Source organism: Petaurus breviceps, unplaced genomic scaffold (genome assembly GCF_028583685.1).
Source record: "Petaurus breviceps papuanus isolate PSGF00001 unplaced genomic scaffold, PetGlider_PUasm1.0 90895, whole genome shotgun sequence".
In the NCBI taxonomy this organism is placed as follows: Eukaryota; Metazoa; Chordata; class Mammalia; order Diprotodontia; family Petauridae; genus Petaurus; species Petaurus breviceps.
In genome coordinates, this window is record NW_027187372.1 from 32,551,006 (window position 1) to 32,572,208 (window position 21,203).

The 21,203-nt window shown below is 44.2% G+C and overlaps 1 protein-coding gene across 10 annotated transcripts in view; it reads left to right on the top strand.

Annotated features, from left to right (window-relative positions):
- The first annotated feature begins 300 nt into the window (after window positions 1-300).
- SRGAP2 (SLIT-ROBO Rho GTPase activating protein 2) overlaps window positions 301-21,203 on the top strand; it is a 259,458-nt gene continuing 238,555 nt past the window's right edge. For 5 of the 10 annotated variants that reach the window (XM_069074706.1, XM_069074712.1, XM_069074713.1 and 2 more), the window contains exons 1-2: window positions 526-670; window positions 2,568-3,254. In XM_069074706.1, the coding sequence (XP_068930807.1) occupies window positions 3,188-3,254 (67 nt within the window). In that variant the 5' untranslated portion in view covers window positions 526-670; window positions 2,568-3,187. The other 5 variants (XM_069074711.1, XM_069074709.1, XM_069074707.1 and 2 more) reach the window with 5 other exon arrangements.

A 21,203-nucleotide genomic window follows, 5' to 3' on the forward strand; every position in this document is an offset into this window, starting at 1 on the left:
GAGAACCTTGCCTAGCCCGCCCCGGAACGGTGTCTGTTCGGTCCTGCTTACCAGTTGAAAGAATTTGGCTACGCCTCCGATTTTGATTGGTGGACTTCAAGGAGGTTTAGGCAAGTCTTCGTTTTAGCCCCAGTGAATAGGAAAGAGAACGCCCTTCGAGCTTCCAATTGGAAGACGTTAGACATTCCCCTCAGATTCTTATTCTCTATTGGCGAAAATTCCCCGCAACGCCTCGCCCCCTTGACACGACCCAATTGGTTCTGCCTACCCTTTCGAGTTCGCGTGTGGTTGCTGAACGTCTTGTTCCCCCGCCCTTGCTTTTTTTTTTTTTACTTTAGTTGGAGGTCTCGAGGGGTGGGGCTCGTTCCAAGACTCCGCCCATGAACGATGGACCACGCCCTTTGATTTCTCCAGGCCAACCTTGCTCCCTGGTAGGTGTGGAGGGGCGGGATCAGCCTTTTTTAATGGCTCCAGCGTCCGTCAGTCGAGAGGCGGCGGGCAATCATTGGCAAGCCGGTGGGTTTGCTCTCCAAGATCAATCGGTAGAGCAGACCGAGGTTCGCAGAGGGGGTGGGGGAGGGAAGAGAGCTGCAAAGTAGCGGGTGGATGGGCGGGAACTGAGAAGGGAAAGCGTTCCCGGGGCCGGGGGACCCAGCCGCGCCGGAGCCAGGTAAAGGCTCCTTCCTTCTTTCTTTTCTTCCTCCTGGTTTCCAGGAGGGAACCAGAGACTGGGGCGGGAAGGGAAGAGCACCATCCGCTGTCCCCCTGGTTTCTCCGCCATCCCGTTGCGCGGCAGCCGGCGGTCCAGGCTCCGGGAGACCCTTCCCAAATCCCCTGTGCACAGCCCCTCGCCTTCTCCTGGCTGGCCTCCGTCGCAGGACTCCCAAAATCCCTTTCCGACGTCCTCCGGCACCTGACAACCCTCCCAGCCAGCAAAGCAGCCCCTTCCCCTTACCGGGAGGCAGCGCTGACTAATTACTCACTGCCTCCCGAGCCCGGCAGGCGGCACCGTCCGTCCGTCCGTCTGCGCTCGGTGCACGCTCGGGGCCGGGTGCCTCGTGCCTTGCTCTCCCCAGCGCGCTCCAGAGAATTGCGCCCTGGCTGCGGCTGCTTCCCTCCCTCGGTCCAGCCCTCTAACTTGCAGCTCTCAGCCCCCCGGCCTGGCCCAGCCTTCCGGGATCCGGCGGTCCTGGCCCCAGGAGCGCGCTCCTCTCCGGAGATCTGTCGAGCGGCTGCTCGCCCTCCCCCGCCCTCAGCAGCGGTCTCCGCCCGGCCAAGTGGTGGAGCCCACCTCGTTCCCCTCCATTCATCCCCGCCCCCCCTTCCTGCCTCCGGGAGCCACGCCGGCCCTCCTCCCTCCTTGCTTCCCTCCTCCCTTCCTCCCGCTGTCTTTTCCTTCGATCGCGAGAAGGGGGAGACACAGGCGGGCTCCTCTCGCTTAGCGCTGAGGTGAGGGCAGGAGGAAGGGAAGGAAGGAAGGAGAGGGGCGTTCAAGGGTCTGCCTGCCAGCACGCCCCGCAGCCCGTTATGCGACCAGGCTCACGCAGAAGCCGGCTCGCGTTTCCCCGAACCTTCCTTCTGTCGGGCACCTTTAGGGGGTGAGAAGCTGGAATGCGCCCCCAAGGGATCTGGAATTTGGCGGTGGGGATGTGTCTGAGAGCTGGTGGAGGAGGGGGCTCCCCTGCTTTCGAGGGGCTGATCCCCGCAGGCCCGGATGGGCTGGGCTGGGGGAAGGCAGGAAAGCTGGCTCCTGGGGAGTGGGGGGAAGAAGTGGAGGGAGGCGAGGGCTGAAGGCAGGGCTGCCCTTCCGCGCTTTGCTGGCGGTGTCCTGGCCAGACTGCGGCCCCGTTTCCTGCCTCTGCCGGCCACATTTTTCCTCTGGATGTAGCCGGTGCAGAGTAGGGTTCCCCCCTTTCCCTGCAGACCTCGCCCTCCCCCTGGCATCCCCTAGCCTTTTACATTTGCTGCCAAGGGAAGCTAGTAACCAAAAACAAAACAGCAAGGAGGAGGAAGGGGAGGAAAAGTTGTGCGCTAGTAGCTTGTCCCTGCTGGGAACTGCATCCGCACCCCCTCTCCTCCTGTCCTCGCCTTTTGATCGCCCTTTGATGTCTAGGGGAGATACTGGGTTTGGGGCGGGGTCCGAGGGCCACCACATCTGTGAGGGGTCTTCGAAGTCCAGACCAGGAAGACTGGCTGGGGCTCGGCACTGTTCAGGTTTGGCAAGATTTGGGGCGGGTGGGGTGGGTGGCTGCAGCAGTTTAGTGGGCTTAAACTGAGTCTCTGCAGCCCTCCCCCGGCTCCGAACGAGCAGACGCTTTGAAGTGATTTTGTCTCTTTAAATTCAGAGGGAGCTTCCCCTTTCTCTTGACCTTGCTGCACCTCCCTCCACCACCCTCCTGCCCACCCTCCTGGGGTGGAGGTGAATGGGGCTTGGCCTCAGTGGTCCCTAGTTTGGGAAGATATCACCTCCCCCACCCTGAGCCTGCGTATTTGTATCTGCACTCCGACTGATACCCCCTTTTCCATCTTCCCCCCCCGCCCCCCTCCCCTTTTTTCTGCATTTACAGGCAAGTGAACCGAAGAAAACGACTTCCGATCCTGCATTGCTGCTGCTCCCATTTGGGATTTGATTTGCATCATCTCAGGAGCCCGTAAAACAAAACCAAACAAAAAAGAAGGCACCATCCAATCATCCCCCCCCCCCCATACACACACATACACACACAGGCACACACGTCCAGATACACACCCACACCCTCGAACCGACACTGACACAGCCAAGCTAACACACATCCCCACACCCCCACACCATGTTGTTGTGCGGAAGGACTTCCACTCCCTGCCTGTGTCGTTGATGTCAGTCCACAGGACAGCCTCCCGGCGCTGCGGCTCCGCTGGCTGATGCTGATGCTGCGGCTCCGAGCTCGAGCTCGACACTAGGAAACAGAAGCCGCTGCTCCGCCCCGGCCCCCACCACCCCCAACATCTGCATGTTCCCGCCGCGCTGGCCGCTTGCTGCCACCCCAGCCGGCAGCCTTCCTACGGACTGAGGCTCCCCGGAGCGCTGGATTCTGCTGGGAGACGCATCGACCCTCGGAAGAGGAAATCTTGGGGATTTTAATTTGAGTGGTCCGATTTTTTTTTTCGGGTGGATCTATCCATTTGGGAGCTGAATTAGGAAAGAAACATGACGTCTCCAGCTAAATTCAAAAAGGATAAGGAGATCATAGCAGAATACGATACTCAGGTCAAAGGTAGGTGATTTAAAAAAATAACTGTACTTATATACCAGCCCGTTCATATGTATTGTATCTATGTACATATATACATACATGTATATTCACATGTTTAAATATAGTCTATTGTAGCTCATTGGGAAGGTTTCATTTCCCTGGATAGAGCAGGTGGGGGAGTTTTATTCAGAGAAGAAGACTGTGAGGGTGAAGGGCCGAGGAGGGTGTGTACCACCCAAGGATGGCAGGGCTAGGGGCCACAGGCACTAATGGAGATTTTCCAGAGCTTTAAGGTCTGTCCCAGGGGCCGGGCCATCATTTTAAGTGCCCCTTTACCTTGACTAGACTGGATGGGGGGGAGGGGCACGTGGTCTTTGGAAGGATAAAAGGGGCAATCTGCTTTTGGGTTTGTTTCTTTAGAATGATTGAAATCTGACAGGTGTTTGGAAATGGACTTCACAGACTGGGCTGGAAGAGGCAACCTGGAGAAGGTGTTCTGTTTGGAAAGCTCCTGCAGAGGTTGGGTTTATAAGGGTGGTTTTTTTCTTAGTGGGTTTTTTTTCTTTACTGCAGCTATTTCAGAATGTAAGACTCTATGGTATTAGAAAACAGTCCAGGAACATCTGCGGCTATTCATATCTCCCTGGTCCCTGGTAGCCCTGCTATATCTAGGATCAGCCAGTTATACTGAGAGTAGAAATCAAGGCACCCACCTCCATCCTTTCCCCCTACACCCTGAATTTATATATGGTGACATGGGTTTTGAATTGAATTGTGCATCCCCCAGGGTTGTGGTTCTTCTGGAAAAGGGAAAGAAAGATCTATGTTTAACCTTTTGTTCTTTCCCTTTTTATTTTGAAGCCTTAAATTATTTCCCTGCAAAACAGGAATGAAAATGTAAACTTATAGAGAGGCAAGTGACCAGTTCTCAGTTCTCCTAGGTCCACTGATAGACGTGACTAGTGAATTCCCATTCCTGTAGCTCATTCCCAGATTCATTACTGCACTTCATTTCCAGGATTCCTGCCTGTTAATGAAGAACACACAACCTACATTTGTGTGGCTACTCAACCTGGCCAGCTAATCAGTCACTGGAGATAGGCATGTGCCTTGTTGTAGTGAGACATCAGCTGGGGGATGGGAAATAGGCCTTGAATGTTATAACACATGGCTGGAAATCTAGGTTTTCCTTTGTTTCAGGGTGGAGGGAAGTGTCCCCTCCTCCTCTCCCTGTATCTATGTTAGGAAACCTTTTTACAACAGTGAGGACTTAGGGAGAGCTTTGTAACCCTTCCTTCCTCCAACCAATGCTTGGGAGGCTTTAAAATGGGAAGCCAGTTGATCACTTCTGCTGGAGAGGCTTAATCTGCAGTTCCCACCATGCTGGGATCTCTTTATCTCCTCAGTTAGCTCGCTTCTAGAGTGTGCTCTGAAGGGTCTCTCATCAATTGACTGAAAGCCCCAGTAGGTTTACAGCAGGGTTAGGGAGCTGACTCAATCCTAGATCCAGTTGTGCTGGACTGGGAGGGGTGTGGCTTCGAGTTAGAACTGAGTGAGGTCTTGGCCTCTTGTCCTGGTTGATAAGCCCTGACTCTTTTTGCAAACAATAGGCCACTGGCCTTTTGTGTCCTGTCCAGATTGGCTTCAGTCTGCTGGTTGGAATCCCCCCTCTCATTATAACTAGGTCTGTGCCTCTCCTTCACATCCTGTTCAGAACTGTTTCCATAGAGTTAATAACTTCCACTTTTCCAGGTTCTCTTCAGAAGCACCCCATTTGACTAAGGGTACAAAGTGATTTTACACATGTATTTTTTAGGAAGCTTCAGGACTGAAAGGTGTTAATAGAATCATCTTAGCTACTGATCCAGTTGGTAAAGGAATTCTGGAAATTCTCCTGTTGGGAAATTAAACACTCGAATATTTACAAACATTCTCTTTGAGATGATGTAATGCAGTTGGATCTTTGAGGTTTCTCTTTAACCTTGCCACAGACAGAAGAGTTTTCTTTCCCTCCAGTCTTTTCCCATTGACATTGTATAGAATTATAGCATCAGGAAGCTAGAAGGAACCATAGAAATAATCCAGTCTAACCCTCTCATTTTGCAGATGAGGAAACTGGCCCAGAGATGAAAGGATTTACCCAAGGTCACACAGCCAATTAAGGGCAGAATTGGGATTAAAACCCAGGTTTTTGGATTACCTGTCCCGTTTTCTTTTCACTAGCCTTTGTTCTGCTAGGTACTAGGAATAAAAAAAAAAAGACCATCTCTACCCTGAGTTTACAATGGTTGTTGGATACAGTTAGTCTTTATTCTGCTTGGGCCTTGCTTCAGAGTCATCTGAATGAATTTTAAATCTTAGAATAGAATGGACTTTTTGAGACCCTCTCTTGCCTTCTTTGTGGTTTCCTTTTCCCCCTTCCCATATAGCACTTTTGAGGCTGTAAGGCCCAACCTCATCAATCCCTTTGTGGTTTTGCTGGGGGCTGCCCTCTGAGACAGCCTAACTTGTCTTCTTCCTGAAGACAAGAACACTGTTTCTTGGTTTGTGGGGATTCAGATTACTTTAGTAAAATTAGAGCTTTTGGTGTCTGGTCAGATTCCACAGCCATGCCTCTGGGGCCCCTTGGTTTCTAGGGTATTAGTCCCTTTGCTGAGATTTGAGCTGATACAATACTGAGGTGTAGGTAATGTCACCAAGGATAGAAGGATAATATTTGGGTGAGTTAATATAATTTCATATAGTCTAGGCTATTGTCATGTCTTTGGAGGGTCCTCCCTGCCCTGCCTCCCCCCTCTACTTCTTCATATCCTTAAGTTTTTATAGTCTTCCAGAAAGCATGTGATTGACAGTTAATGCAAATATTCCTGGAGGAATAGTCTGAAACAGAGTCGTACTGTGTGCCTGGAAGTAAAATTTCTCTTTCTTGAGAACATTGTAGGTCTTGTTTTTTTTTTTCTTCCTTTGCCATAGGAGAACAGTGTGTGTGCTCCACAGAGGCGAGGAGTGAAATTCTGCGATTTCCATCTGGAGCATTTTGATAGAATAAGCTCAGCCCTTTTGCCTGGAACAATTTAACTCTTTCAGAACCCTTTTTTACAGGCAAGGGATGAAGCTGAGGGCTCAGTCATTCTCTCTGTGGGTTTTCAAATGTTGATCGATGGTACTTGAGTAAGTTAATTCCCCAAGGAGATTTCACTGCCTCTTGCCCATGCCAACAGAGGTCTTTGCTGAAGATCTTTTTTTCCCCCAGTCCCTTCTCCTCGGGGAGCTTTAAACATAATCAGTTTGTGTAATAAAGCAGCAGTAAAACATCTTGCCTGAAATAGCTCAGTGGATGTTGTTGGGGCTGTATTTTCCCCCACGGTGACTGATGGATTGGTCATCTCTTGACTAGAGAAGAGAGAGCCTTGTTGTAGTCAGGCAGACTTTTCTTGGATGAAAATTAAAACAGTTGGCAAATTTCAAATGCTGGGTACCTTTCAGTAGAAACAGCTTGGTGGGGGGAAAGGGGAGACCGTGAAGCTGTGACTAGAAATGGTCTTAGGCCCTTAATTAACTTTTCTAAGTTAGGGTGTTCTTCCAGGGAATGGGAACAGAAACTTGTTTTGGGGAAGGCCATTCAGTAGCTACAACCCCCTCCTCATGCTTACCCCACTTCATGTCAGCTTCCTGGTTTAAAATTGGTTGGACTGACACTCCAGTCAAATCATTCACCTTTGTTCCTCCAGAGAGTATGATTTCTTTCCAGCTTTTGTCTGCTTTTATTGTAAGCTGGGTATGACCTGGCAATGCTATAAAGGATAAAGACTGCTGGGTTTGGAGTCAGGAGGTCTTGGGTTCAAATCCTGACCCTGTTCCTTTACAACGTTTGTGACCTTGAACAAATGACTACTTCTCAAGGCCTCAGTATTTTTCATCTGTAAAATGAGGAGAGTGCAATAAATCATCTCTCAGGATCTATCCCATTTCCGATTGTTATAATACTATTTATATATATATATATGTATATATACTATTTTATAGTATTTACCACGGTTTTGCAAGTACCAGGTGCGCTTCCCTGACTTACATATGAATGATGCTGACTGGCAAGTGGCTCTGTTTCTTCCTCCCACTGCTCAAAACTTCCTGAGAAATTCAGTTCATCCAGGTTTCAAGGGAAATGCACTGCTTACCTTATACCTGAGTCTCTGGGAGCTTTATTAGGGACATATTAGTATTATGTTATTCTTGAGGGGAAAAACAATCAGTATGTAGATATCTACTATTAATAAAATCAAGTTAACTAGTGTTAGATCCAGAATTATTTTTTGTAGAATATAGTAAATTTCCTTTGGAAGTTGCTTGATTTAAAAAAAAAATCAATAATGGCTCAAATTGTCTAGGCTGGTTCCTGGTAGTACCTAGTGGTACCTAGCTTGGTAACCTTAATGAAAAAAGACTAACAACCTCTCAGAGCTGTGGGGTTAATGATTGTTTCTCAGCAGTGGCTGTTTATTTATAGAGGAGGGGAAAACTGTTTACATGTTTGGAGCTAGAAGGGACCTTAGACCAACACCTTATTTTACAGATGAAGTAACTGAGGCCCAGAGGGGAAATAAAGCTACCAAGGAAATAAGTAGCAGAATCAGGATTCGAATCCAACTCCTTTTACTCCTAATCCAGCACTCTCTCCAGTATACTATCCCGTTTATCATTGGAGGACTGTCTAGAAGTATTAGAAATTATGTTTTCCTGTGAGTATTCATTGTATTAACCTTCAGACCCTTGAATCTCTTTTGTAGTGTTTGAACGGTGACCATTCCTCCCTCCTTCCCTCCCCCCATGGAGTTTTTTGTTTGTTCAAGAGGGGGGAATTATAACTCTAAATTTGTCATTGTTTTTGACTAGCTTCCTTCCATCACACCTCTTTAGCCTGGTAAAGGCCTTCTACCCTATGGCCTCAGTCTATCTTTCCACCTTCACCTTTGATTTCTTCCCATTATATACTCTTGTAGAGATTGAATGGAGTCAGGGAAAGGGAGTATTGAAACTGGAGTCAAGAGGTATGAGTCTTCAGTAATTATACTAGCTGTTCAGTTTCCTAATCTTTAAAATGGTAATAGTCAGCAATACCAGGTCTGTCTACCCCACAGGTCTGTTGAGGGAAGAGCACTTCACATCCTTAAAGTGTTTGAAGTTACTGCAATCTGCTCTAAACTGTTTGAACCTTTCCCAGAGCACACATCTCTCTTCCTTTGCTCTTTCCCTCTTCCTGCCCATATTGCCAGCCAGCATAGTCTTTGCCTGGTACCATCTTATCAAAGCCCAGATCTCCGCTCCCCTACAGTATCTGGCTTGATCACATCAGCCACAAGTAATAACCTCCAGGTCATGCCTCCATGATGCCAGTCCTGTGGCACTGACCACAGACTTTTCTCTTTGGACTGAATCTAGGGCTTCACCATTATAGGGAACTCACTCCATTTAAACAAACTCCTAGTACTAAAACAGACCTGTACCTTCTCTGCAATCTGTTGAGAATTGCCTTGGGGCACTGCCCTGGGTTATATCGCATAATATGTTTCCAAGGCTAGGCTTGAACTCTGGGTCTCCTGGACTATTCACCACCACCTTTCCTGCATACTCTTATGTTAAAGAGATTTACTGCCTCTTAATTCCTTTTTAATTAGATTGTAAATGAGGGCAAGGACCAAGACTGGTCCAACTTTGTATATCCATGGCACCTTAGGGGAGAACTGGACTGGAGAAAGGTTCTTTGAATGAATGAATCTGTACTATGGTTGGATGTATGTTGCTGTGAGAGGGGATAAAAATCAGGAGAGGGCCCAGGTGGAGGGTGGACATAAAAGTCTCTCACTGCCTTTATCAGAAGTTGGGAACATTGATTTGCAGGCTAGAGTTAAACTTTAGAATTGATCAAAGCACTTGAGTCACTCATCTTGGCTTTGAAAGCAAGAGAAAACATGAATTGTAGTATTCCCAGTAGCATTTAAAATTTGTCAAAAACTTTCTGTAGAGGAGGCAAAGAGCAAAGCCTAGATTTTTGTTTGCTCTTTTCAGCAGATCTTTCAAGTGCGAAGTGGATCTGTTTAGGCCCATTTTGAGAGGAATAGGGGTAGGGGTGATCTGAAAAGAATTGTTGTTAATTACCCTTCTCCCAGTCTAGAATAACTCGTGCCTGGTTAGAGGCAACTCCAGCTTCCATGATGGGCCAGAGGGGGAAATTGACAAAGCTGAAAATCTTTCCATTTGGTCTTCTACTCTTGTGCTACTAAGTGGCATTGATCTTAACTTATTCATCAGGAATTGACAGCTGTGGACTTGAAATGTGCATATCCTTAAGGAAGGAGAAACAGCTGGGCAGTGAGGCTCCTCAATCTTTGTGGTTATTTTAGGATGCCATCTGCCAGGGAGAAGGCCATCTTTTTTTTTTTCCTCTTTGCCTAAAAATGTACTAAATGTTCAAAAAGTCCTGGAACATAGTTCATGTTGATGCATTGCAGATCGCACATCTTTGGTTTAAAATCATGTCACAATGGGTGGGGCCTGCTTTCACTGAGGAGAAGATGGCCCCCCTCATCTGTGGTTGGCTGGCATGGTCTGGGTTGTAGAAGAAAACAATCCAGAAAACAAAGAGCACGTGGTGGTTTGGACATGACATACCATGACATGACCCATGAGCCTTAAAAAAATACATCCTGTTTCTGAATGGTTGGCAACCACTTCTAACAGTGAAGTCCTGGGTGGGGGAGGGGCTTGTCCTAGGAGGGCTTGTCCTGGAACCATCTGCTGCAAGATGAATAAGCCATACTTTCTGGGAGATAGCTGAAGGTACTTTTTCAGGCTAGTGGGCTTTCTATCATTTCAATAAATGTTAATTCCAGTACATAAAATCTATATGGTGCCCTAATAAAAACATTTAATGCATTTTTCCTAATGTCTAAGTCACCCATAACTGATTCATTTGGCAGGATCTAGTCTTGTGTTTTCATGATGATGACAATATTGAGCTTACCTCACATGTAGCGTCTTCTCTCTAAGAGCTGAAAGGGACCTTAGTGCAAATGGATTTCCTTTGGAAACTGATAGCCAGAGTGTTGAAGTGACCAAAGCAAATGGCAAAGTTTGGTCTGTACCTGAGTCTCTTGATTCATAGTCCTGTAATCTTTTCAAACCTTTCTTTATAGTCATTGAGGCCTGTAACCAATAGTTCATGACAGGGATTCCCAGTGTTTTTAGCATGTGGAGCTACTTGCAATTTCCTCAAAACCTAAATTGCTGTGGAAGCATGATCTAATCAGAGTGGAGGTGGGTCCTCCCTAAGCATTCTGGCTATCCCTGGAGAGAGGGTTATTGGTGATGTACCAATAGGTTGATCTCAAAGTGGGCAACCCTGACCTGGTGATATGGTGAACTTTTTTCCTGTTTTAAGGAGTTAGTTGACTGGCCCAGAGGTGGAGTTATAAATGAATCCCTAGGATGCTGGCATGATGACTTCTGTTATCACTGTGATCAGAATAATTATGTTAAACCTTAGCCTTCTTGTTAGTCCAGTGAATTGTATGGTCAAAAAATTGTTCAATACTCAAAGGACTATGTGATTTCATTAATATGGCTGTTCCATGCATCAGTACAGACTGCAACCCCTTGATGCCCACCCATGTTATGTAGCTGTTGTCTTAAGTTAACCACAGAGGGTCCCCCAGTATGCATGGGTCTTTTCCCCTCTCTACACTCCTTTGCTTGGTCTGTATATAATCCATCCTTTTTTTTGAGCATGTTCTGGGTTCTTCATTGATCTGTTCCGTGTTACAGCCCACTCATATGCATCCATTATGAGCCTTTCCCTTGCCCTTTGTGTGAAAATAATCTCCTATTAATTGTTGGCTTGGCCTTGTTCTTTTGGGTGGCTCAGAAGGAAGAATGGAACAGCTTATGATATTGCAACTGTTCAGGGCTTGAATTAAAAGAAAAAAGGAAATGTGATTATAAATAATTTTTTTTGAGAAGTAAAAGAAATGGTATTTTTTTTTAGCTCTTCTTAGTGGTGAGTATAATAGTAGGGGCTATGGATTTGGCACAGATTTTAACCTAAACCCCTCTAGACACTCAGTAAACTTGTATTATAAATGTCCCAGGCACTGTGCAAAAGCACTGAAAAATGGAAAAAAGGCAAAAGGCAATCCCTGCCATCAGGGAGCACACTGTCAAATGGGGATACTATATGCAAGCTACTATGTAGAAACAAGATAAAGACAGAATAAATGGGAGATACTTTACCCAGGGATAGGGCCACTGGGGTGGGAATGAGAAATTGACTTAGGAGGGAGGTTAGGTAAGACCTAGGTGGGATGGTGGAAATGGTTTGGGATCCTCCTTAAAGGTAGCATGATAGCATTTTGGATCATTTGTTCTTCTTTAATACCAGTTAGTTCTACTAACTGGCATAGTAATGCAAAGAGCACTGATAATAGAATTAGAAGATTTGAGCTCCAGAGGAAAAAGTGAGACTGATGACTTCGCCACAGCTCTACCTTACTTCAGTCCAATCCAGGAGCAAGTCAAGACATTGCCCTTATGATGTCCTCTTTGGAGAATGAAGGATGAACAAACAACATTTGAACAAATTTCATCACTTACTAGTTATGTGATACTACCTAGGTAAATCATTTATCCTCCCTTTGTGTGAGTTTTCTCATCTGTAAAATGGAGATAATAATTAATTTTTCTGCCTGTCTACCATAAAGGATTGTTATATAGACAGCATGTTGTAAACTGTAAAGCCCTGTGTAACTGGGAGCTCTATGCTGAGTCAAAATTCTTTTTTTTTTTTTTAAAGCAATCTGGGTTAAATAACTTGCTCAAGGTTACACGGACAGTTATTTTTTTTGTGTGGGTGCTGAGTGTCTGAGGCCGGAACCAATCCCAGGTCTTCCGATGCGGGGCCAGCACTCTTACTCTCAGTGCCACCTGGCCGCCCCTCTGAGTCAAAATTCAAACATAAAAAGAATATTCCTTTTCTAAGCCTTGTTAAAAGTGTACATTATTTTCTCAAAATTGGAAGTATTCCAGAAAATCGTGAAGGCAGAGCACAGTAGAAAGAGCTTTGGATTTGGAGTTGGAAGACTTGAATTTGAATGCTGCTTGTACCACTTAGTCTTTGTGAAACCTTGGGCAAATCATGGAACTTCTGAGCCTGTTTCTTTATCTGTAAAATGTCAGGGTTGGACCAGATGACCTTTCGGGTCTTTCCACCCCTGAATCTATGATCCTATCATTTCACTGGCCTACGTAGCTTCTGTGTGAATTGTGAGGAACTATTCTAGTACCCACAACCAGTAGTATTTGCTTTTATTTTCAAGGAACGAAAAAGATAATATTCCTTTGTTTTGCTTCTAAATAAGTACCTTGGAACCATAGGTGTAGTAATAATGATAATAATAGTAGCAACAGCAATAATAACAAAAGCTAACATTTATATTGTGCTTTAAGGTTTGCAAATCACTTTACAAATATTATTGTATTCATAACAGCTCTGAGAGGTAGGTGCTATTATTATCCCCATTTTACAGATAAAGCCCCTGAAGCAGAAGGAGGTTGTGACATTTCTAGGCTCACAGAGCTAAGAAGTATATGAGGAAGGGGCATCCAGGTGGTGCAGTAACTGAGCACTGGCCCTGGAAATCAGGAAGACCTAGACTAGAATCCTGTTTCAGACACTTAATAGCCATGTGATCCTGGGCAAGTCATTTAGACTTTACTTTTTTTTTTTTTAAAGCAATTGGGGTTAAATAACTTGCTCAAGGTTACACGGCCAGTTATTTCTGGTTGTGGTGCTGAGTGTCTGAGCCTGGGATTCGATCTCCCGGTCATCCCAACACTGGAGCCGGTGCTCTTACTCACTGAGCCACCTGGCCACCCCTATGGGCAAGTCATTTAACCCCGATAGCCTCCCCCCAAAGGAAAAAAAAGCGTATGAGCTAGATTTGAACTCGGATTTTCCTGCTTCCAGGTCCATTTATCTTATCCAGCTGTATTTACACACTGTGTGTATATACTGGTATGTGTGTCTATATTTATTTGTCTGTATGCTCTAAGTTTACACCTGTTTTGCCAGTCAGGATGGCTTAGGTATTAGTTCCGTCTCTGACACATGTTCATTGTGTGTCCTGGACAAATCAGTAAAGTTCTTTAGTGCCCTAGGTGATTTTCTAAGACTAAAAATTGCAGAGTAGTTATTTGCTGATCAACATTGGTAAACTGTTTCCTAACTGGGAGTTCCCTATATGCATCACAAGTCCAGCTTATACAGATTATGGAGATAGAAATATACCTACATATCACTATATAGAGAGCTAGATCTATATATCTGCATGTATATAAATAGAAATACCTTTACATATGTGTTTATATATGTCTTCATATATGTCTGGTATGTCTATATAGACATGCCTTTATAGAGATAATTACATTTATATGTGTATATACACATTTTAATATAGAAATGTCTTTATACATACAATTACATGTATATAGAGATATATTTGTGTGCGTGTTTATATATGCACAATGTCTTCATGTATATGTGTATATGACTTTCTTTATATAAAATGCTTTCATATATAAAATTATATGTCTGTATGTGTGTTTATATCCACATATATCTTTATATATGCCTAATAAGTCTTAATATAGAAATGGCTTTAGATATAAAATCATATTACATAGATTTTTGTGTATGTGTGTATACATATGTACACACATATGTCTTCATAGATACATGTTGAACGTGGCTTTCTTTATGTAGAAATGCCTTTACATGTGAAGTTACCCTAGGAGAAGGACAGACGCCGGCGCTGAGGTACCTTGTACTCCCCCTAGTTCTCTCTCCTGCTTTGGGTTTTCAGGCTTTGTTTTCTCAGAGATTGTTGGAGTCAGTTGTACCTTATCTCTTAATCTCCACATTTATTCTGTGATTTGTGGTGATGTAAGTATCTCAGCTTTGCCCTGTCAGCATTTCACTCCAAGCATTGAAGCATTTTGTATAGATTTTATCTGTTAGTTTGATTCACAAAGTTCATGAAATAGATGTTTTTAGTCCATTCATAGCATCAACTTGAAATACCTTGTTCCTAGATGAATACTACGGTAGAAAACTCCCAGTCACACCTAAGAAGGCCAGATCTTGCTGGTGTCTTTCCTTAGACAACATAGTACTTCATTTACATCCTGCCTTCACATTTGCCTCCAGAATGCAAATCTCTCTCCCACGTAATTCCAGCTCTCATAAGCATGGGCCCTTTTGTGTGCAAAAGCGTGCTTATTTCATGTTTGTTTTCTTCTGTCCTTCTGGCCCTGGGGGTACAGTACTGCTAGTTCAGAAATCTTAGCTATTCTGCATTCAGCAGCAAAAGAGTTAATCATTGATGGAGCAGAAACAGAAACTTCATTTTTAACCCTCATATTCCAAACCACCCTCCCCTTACCACTCCGCCAAGAGGGGGAAAAAGGCACATTCCTGCAAACCTTAATGTAAAACGATCTCATGTTTATGAGAGCTGGAGTTATTTGGGAGTGATACTTGTGTCCTAGAGGCACAGTGGGCATGATGTGAAAGCAGGGCTATGTGGCCTGCAGAGATGTAGATAAGACTGTAATGTGTAATTGAGTAAGAATTTGAAAAATTACTCGATAACACGAGGAGCAGCAAATCGCTGTGCTTTCTTGGGCTCGAAAACTATTTGGAGTGGGAGCAGAGGAGTTGGCATTGTCTTCAGGGCATGGGAACCCCTCACATACCCACGTCAAATGTCTGTGGAGTCACAGAATTCCCAAACTAGGGTTACAGATGTTAGACTCGAAAGGAGCTTTGGCGGCCATCTCTTGTAGCCTCCTCATTTTGCAAATCAGGAAACTGAGGCCCAGGGAGCTAAAGGCACTGCCCCAAAGGCACAGCCATAAAAAATGAGTAGAAGCAGGATTCAAATTGAGGTCTTCTGATTCAGATCTAATGCTGTTGAAAGCTGACAATATATTTTTCCATCTCACAGACATGTCATTAGCAAAAAAATCATTCCAGAAATGAGACTGTCAGTGCTTTTCCTAAAATTCTTGAGAGAAGAGGTTGCCATCACTTCTCTATGCCTCTTTTTCCAGTGACCTACAGTCTTAAAAGTTCTGAAGATTTTTTACTATTGTTTAATCTACACCCAGGGCTTGAGGTAGGATAAAAAAGGAAGGGTGATGTTCAACTCACTCATTTTTCAGCAGCTGCTGCTACCACACCCCCTACACTTATATTTCTAGTCCAGTGGACAGAGATTGGGAGGGGACAGATGGAGGCGGTTAGTTGCTGATGACATTTTTTTTCTTCCACCCAGCCCCAAGGGGTTGGCTTCTGGCCACTGTGGTGCCCTTCCCCATCTCTTCTCCCTACCTCATTTCCCGGCTCCTTAAAGTGCTGGTATATCTTACTGTTAATCAGGACAGCTGACTGTAGAAGTATATCCTAGGATGGTGCTTACCTAGAGTACCTTTCAAATCTCAAAATATACTGTTCTTCATGGCCCTACATTTTGTTGTAAGGATTATCGGGGTTAATCTAGTGTCTTCCCTTGTGTCCCAGGATATTGGATCTAGAGACAAGGTGATCAGGGCCCTGCACGGTATTAGCATACGTTCTCAAACCAAATGAATTGCCAGTGTTCCACATGATATATCCACCAATCAAGAAGTATTTATTGAACATCTGCTGTGAGCCCAGTACTGAAAGAGAATTATCACAGAGGATAACATCACAAATCTGGAGCTGAAGTCATCCAGTCCAGCTTCCTTATTTTATAAAGTAGGAAACTGAGGCCCAGAGAAGCCAAGTGACTTGTCCAGAGTCATACAGTGGCAGAGAGACCATTGTCCTTGAAATCTGAGGAACTAAGGTTGTCTTCTCTCATCCATCCATGTGACCTGGGGCCAGTCTTTTCATTTCGTGAGGGGCTTAACTTCATCTTTTAAAATAATGGTTTTGAAACAGTTGCCCTCAATTCCATTCAATTCAGCAGACATTCCTTAAGTGTGTATTGTGTACAAGGAGCTACTCTACCAGGTACAGAGTTTACAGAAGCAAAAGGAGCTCTGGAGTAGATTGCATTCTACTGATGGGTTCAAGACAGCACAGAGAAAATGAACTCCATCCTAGGGCATTGAAAATTCTGGTGGAAAAAAAAAAAGAGAATATACATGCTGGACAATATTGGGGCAGCTAGGTGGTGCACTGAATAGAGCACCAGCCCTGGAGTCAGGAGGACCTGAGTTCAAATACGACCTCAGACACTTAACACAAAACTAGCAGTGTGACCTTGGGCAAGTCACTTAACCCCAATAGCCCTACCTTCCCCCCTCCAAAAAAAAAAAGGCAAAAACTCCAAACAAATCTCTGGCAGACATGGCTGTAAAGCTACTGTCAGTGAGCTCTGAAAGATGTGGAGAATGGGAGAGGTGTTACAAGGAAATGCTGTCTCAGTTTTCAAAATAAGGAAAAGAGTAGAGTCTGTAAACAGTAGGTCAGTGAGCTCGACTTCTATTCCTAACAAAATTCTAGAATTTATTATCAAAGGGGTGGAGAGTGACCATTTAGAAAAGGAAGTAGTGATCACAGAAAGCCTGGGTTGCCTTATCCAGAAAAGATCATGCCAGATGAACCTAATTTCCCATTTTGACTGGTAATGCTATAGATATTTTAGAGGGGATAAGGGCTTCTTAACCTGGGGTCTGTGGACTTGTTTTTTAAAAATATTTTGATAACTATACTTCAGTACAATTGGTTTCCTTTGTAGTCCTACATATTTTATTTTATGCATTTAAAAGCATTATTCTGAGAAGGGTCCCATGGGCTTCCATCATCTCACCAAAGGGGGTCCATGTCAAAAGGAAGTTTTCACTTAGATTTTATCAAAGCATTTGGCAGTCTCTTCAAAGCATTTGGCAGTCTCTTATGCTTTTATATATAAGATAGAAGACAGTACAGTCAAATGGGTTTGAGGACTGGTTGAATGACTGGACTCAAAGAATAGTCTCTAATGGGTTGGAGGCAACTTGGAATTAAGACATGACAGGGATCTGACCTTCAGCCTGTGTTGTTTAATACTTTTTATCAATGACTTTGATGAAGACATAGATGACCAAGGTAAGTAAGGTAACTGACATGTTGGATGACAGAGTCTAGATTAAAAAAGATGTTGATTGGCTGGAAGATCCTTTAAGTTTATGTCACATGGTAGGATTTGGGGATGTAAAGACTTAGGGGGAATTTGATAGATAATTTTGGTTATTTTTTTAAACTTTAAAAATATGCACTGATACATTTTGTTTTCATATAATATTTTAATACAAATGCCCCCCAAAGTCCCTCCCATACAATTAGTTTATTGATTATGAACAGAGATAAAGTACTGATGTTGACTTGTATTTGATCAGAATTTTATCTGTTCTCCTTGTTGGCTTGACTTATATCCTTCTAGCCATTATGTACATGTTTATTTGGTCTCTGCTTTTTAATTCTTTATCCTTTTATACAAGTAGTTCCATGTTTTTATGAATTCTTCATATTCATTTCTTTTTATTCATTCATTCATTCATTCAGTATAGCCCTGTGATTTTCTTGGTGAAGAAAATGTCCCTTGAAGAAATTCAATGCAGATTGGCAACTGTGCTGAAGTTTATATTGTTTTAGAGAATTTCCTGGGGGCATTTGAGAGGTTAATATCTTGCCTAGTTCACATAGCCAGTGTGTATGAGGGGTAGGACTTGAACCCTGTTCTCCTGGTCTGTAGAGGTCAGCTGCCAGTCTACCACTTCAGAATGTCTTTTAGCATTCCTTTGGCACAGCAATGTTGTGTTGTGTTCACATGCCATAATTTTGTTTTCCCATTTTCAAATTTCTTGGAGCATATTCTATTTTTGTTTTCAAGTAATTGAAGGACTAAGTATGAGGAGTGATGCTTCCTATTGCCCATGGAATAAAGTCCAACGCCAAACCTTGTCATCCAAAGCCACCCATAATCCGACACCAAACTATCCCACTTCATGTGCTTTTGTTCCCGTCATACACTCTGCCTGGACCATTGTCTGAGTCAGGGCTGCCAGCTCCCTCCTGTCAGAAGACCTTCTCCTTGCAGATCTCTCTGAGCACACTTCGCCTGTCCTATGTGCTTTTATTTCTAAATGGTAGGGTTCTTTTCTCGTTCATCATTGCATCCCATCGTCCAGCATGGTTGCCTGTCAAGTACTAGGTGCTTAATAAATATTTGTTAAATTCTCAACTGGGAGATTGTATGTGGGGGTTCAAGGAAAGGGAAGGTTCAAGAGATGACTTTGGAGTTTGAGTGACTTATTAATGATAGTGTCATTGGCAGAAGGCTGCCAATTTGGAGAAGATGATGTAAGGTTGGCTTTAGAAATGTAGGAGATGTTAGTAAGTAGTTTTGGATGTCATTGACCCCCAGATCTCCTTCATCCAGGCTGTCCTGGTTTCCCTCCCACAAAAGCTAGTAAATGTTGAAGAATGCATAAATGTAAGATAAGAGCACAACCTAATGTAAATGGTAAATAACTGGCCTCTTTGCTGCTTCTCTACATTTCAATTCCAGAAATGGGTTCCTTTGAAGGGTATTTTATGATCTGGGACTGAATAGAAGTTTCTCTCCTCATCCCCTACATAGGGCTGTGAAGCAGGGAGTGGAAAAATGTGAATTTTGAACTGACAGTCTCCATTGTTAAACTTCCTTCCTTCCCTGGTCTCTGAAGTTTTGTGGAAAGATGTGGGAGGCTGCCCTTTCTCTGGTGGAAGAAAGGCATTGGATGACTGTGAAACTCAGCAAAACAAACAACCTTTTCCCTTCTTTTCCTAAATAGACACCTGGAAACTTGGAAGAATGTTTTAATAGAAGAGTTACAGAAAGGGTAACAGAACAAAGAGTTAACAGAAGATTTAAGAATAAGGGAGCAGTGGGAAAGGCTGGGTTCAGTTGAATGTAACTGGGTGTAGCTCTTTCGGGGTGTGGGGCCACAGGGAGTGGCTGATTATCTTCATTTGAATACCTTTTAGTTGGTTTTAAGGAGATTGGAATTGCCTTGTAATGTAATGGGTGCACATGTTTTTGTAGTGCTGTGTGGTTTGGTGAGGACTTCTGCATTGGAGTCTAGAGTAACTTTCTAAGTTACACTTGGGGAAAAATCGATTTTCAGTCATGATATTGAGCAAGTCTGATGAATTCATTCCTTACAGCAGGGTCATTGAACTTCACCTGTCACCTTGGTTGATGGAATCTGGGTCAGAACTTTAGAACTGGGAACCACCTTATCAACCATTTCATCCAAGCCTCTCCTTTTCGTTGTTGTTCAGTTGTTTGTTTTCAGTTGTGTCTGACTCTTGGTGCCTTCCTGACCCCATTTGGGGTTTTCTTGGCAAAGATACTGGAGTAGTTTGCCATTTCCTTCTCTAGTTCATTTTGTTTTTTTGCTTTTTGGAGGGCAATTGGGGTTAAATGACTTGCCCAAGGTCACAAGGGCTAGTAACTGTTAAGTATCTGAGGCCAGATTTGAACTCAGGTCCTCCTGACTCCAGGGCCGGTGCTCTATTCACTGTGCCATCTAGCTGCTCCTGTAGCTCATTTTACAGGTGACATAACTGAGGCAAACAGGGTTAAGTGACTTGCCCAGGATCACACAGCTAATAAGTGTTGGAGGCCAGATCTGAACTCATGAAGATGAGTCTTCCTGACTTCAGGCCTCATGTGCTATAGGCCTGGTCACCTAGCTGCCTTGGCTCTCTTTTTACAGCTGAGCAAACTGAAGCCCAGAGAGTTGAAGGGACTTGCCCTAAAGTTACACAAATAGTAAGAAGCAGAAGTAGGATTTGAATCCAGGTCTTTTGATCCCATGACCAATGTTCTTTCCATTATAGCAAGCTGGTTTCTTGTGCTTATTTATCATGCATGATATTGGAGCAAGGCATACTTGTAAATAGCATAGATCCACCCTTGCCACAGAGTCTAAGTCACAGGAAGCACATCTGAACTCTGTGGAGGCTTCCCCTTCGCAATGGGACCACTTTTGAAAAGGCTATTTTAACCCAACTCATTGACACTGCATTCATTCATTCATTCAGTGACCATTTATGAAGTGTTTTCTTTGTTCAAATCACTCTGCTGGGCACTAAGGGAAGGCGCTTATGATGGGGATGAGTTTGACACACGAACTATTCAATAACTGAAATACAGAATAGAATGCAATAGGAATGTGAGGGAGCCATAGGGCCCTGGAAAAAAAAAAAGTATTTCTGATTGGAAACATCAGGGAAGGTTCCAGCAGTGAGGCAGTGTTTTAAAGATGGGTAGAGATGGAGGGAGAGAGCATTCCAGGCAGAGGGAGTGGCTTAGGAAAAGAGCTATGTCAAGGACAGTCAGTTATCCTGTTTGGCTGGACTGTAGTGCACATGATGGAAGGTACTTGGAGATAAGTCTTGGGAAGGTAGTGAGGACTTCGTAATTAGATGTGGGAGGCCAGGGAGGGGGCCTTTTCTCAGTCCCCATAGGATCTAATGAGATAATGTATGGAAAAGCACTTGCAGACCTCTTGCATAAATGAGAGTTGTTTATTATTATTCTGTTATTATTATTATTATTATTACAGCTTTTCCCACAGGAGCCTTGTGATGTAGGTAGGACCAGCAGTTGTATGCCCATTTTACAGATGAGGTCATTGAAACCCAAAGAGCTCTAGACCAGGGTTGCATAGCTAGAAAGTATCAGACTTATTCCTGGGGCCCTCTGCCTCCCCAGCCTAGTGCGCCTTCCACTATACCATATTGCCTTAGCTTTCAAGACACCTCATCCTCCTTCCTCTTCTCTGTATACTTGGCTAGATGCATTTCCTCTTCTTGAAGCCTTCCCCAGAATTCTCTCCTCT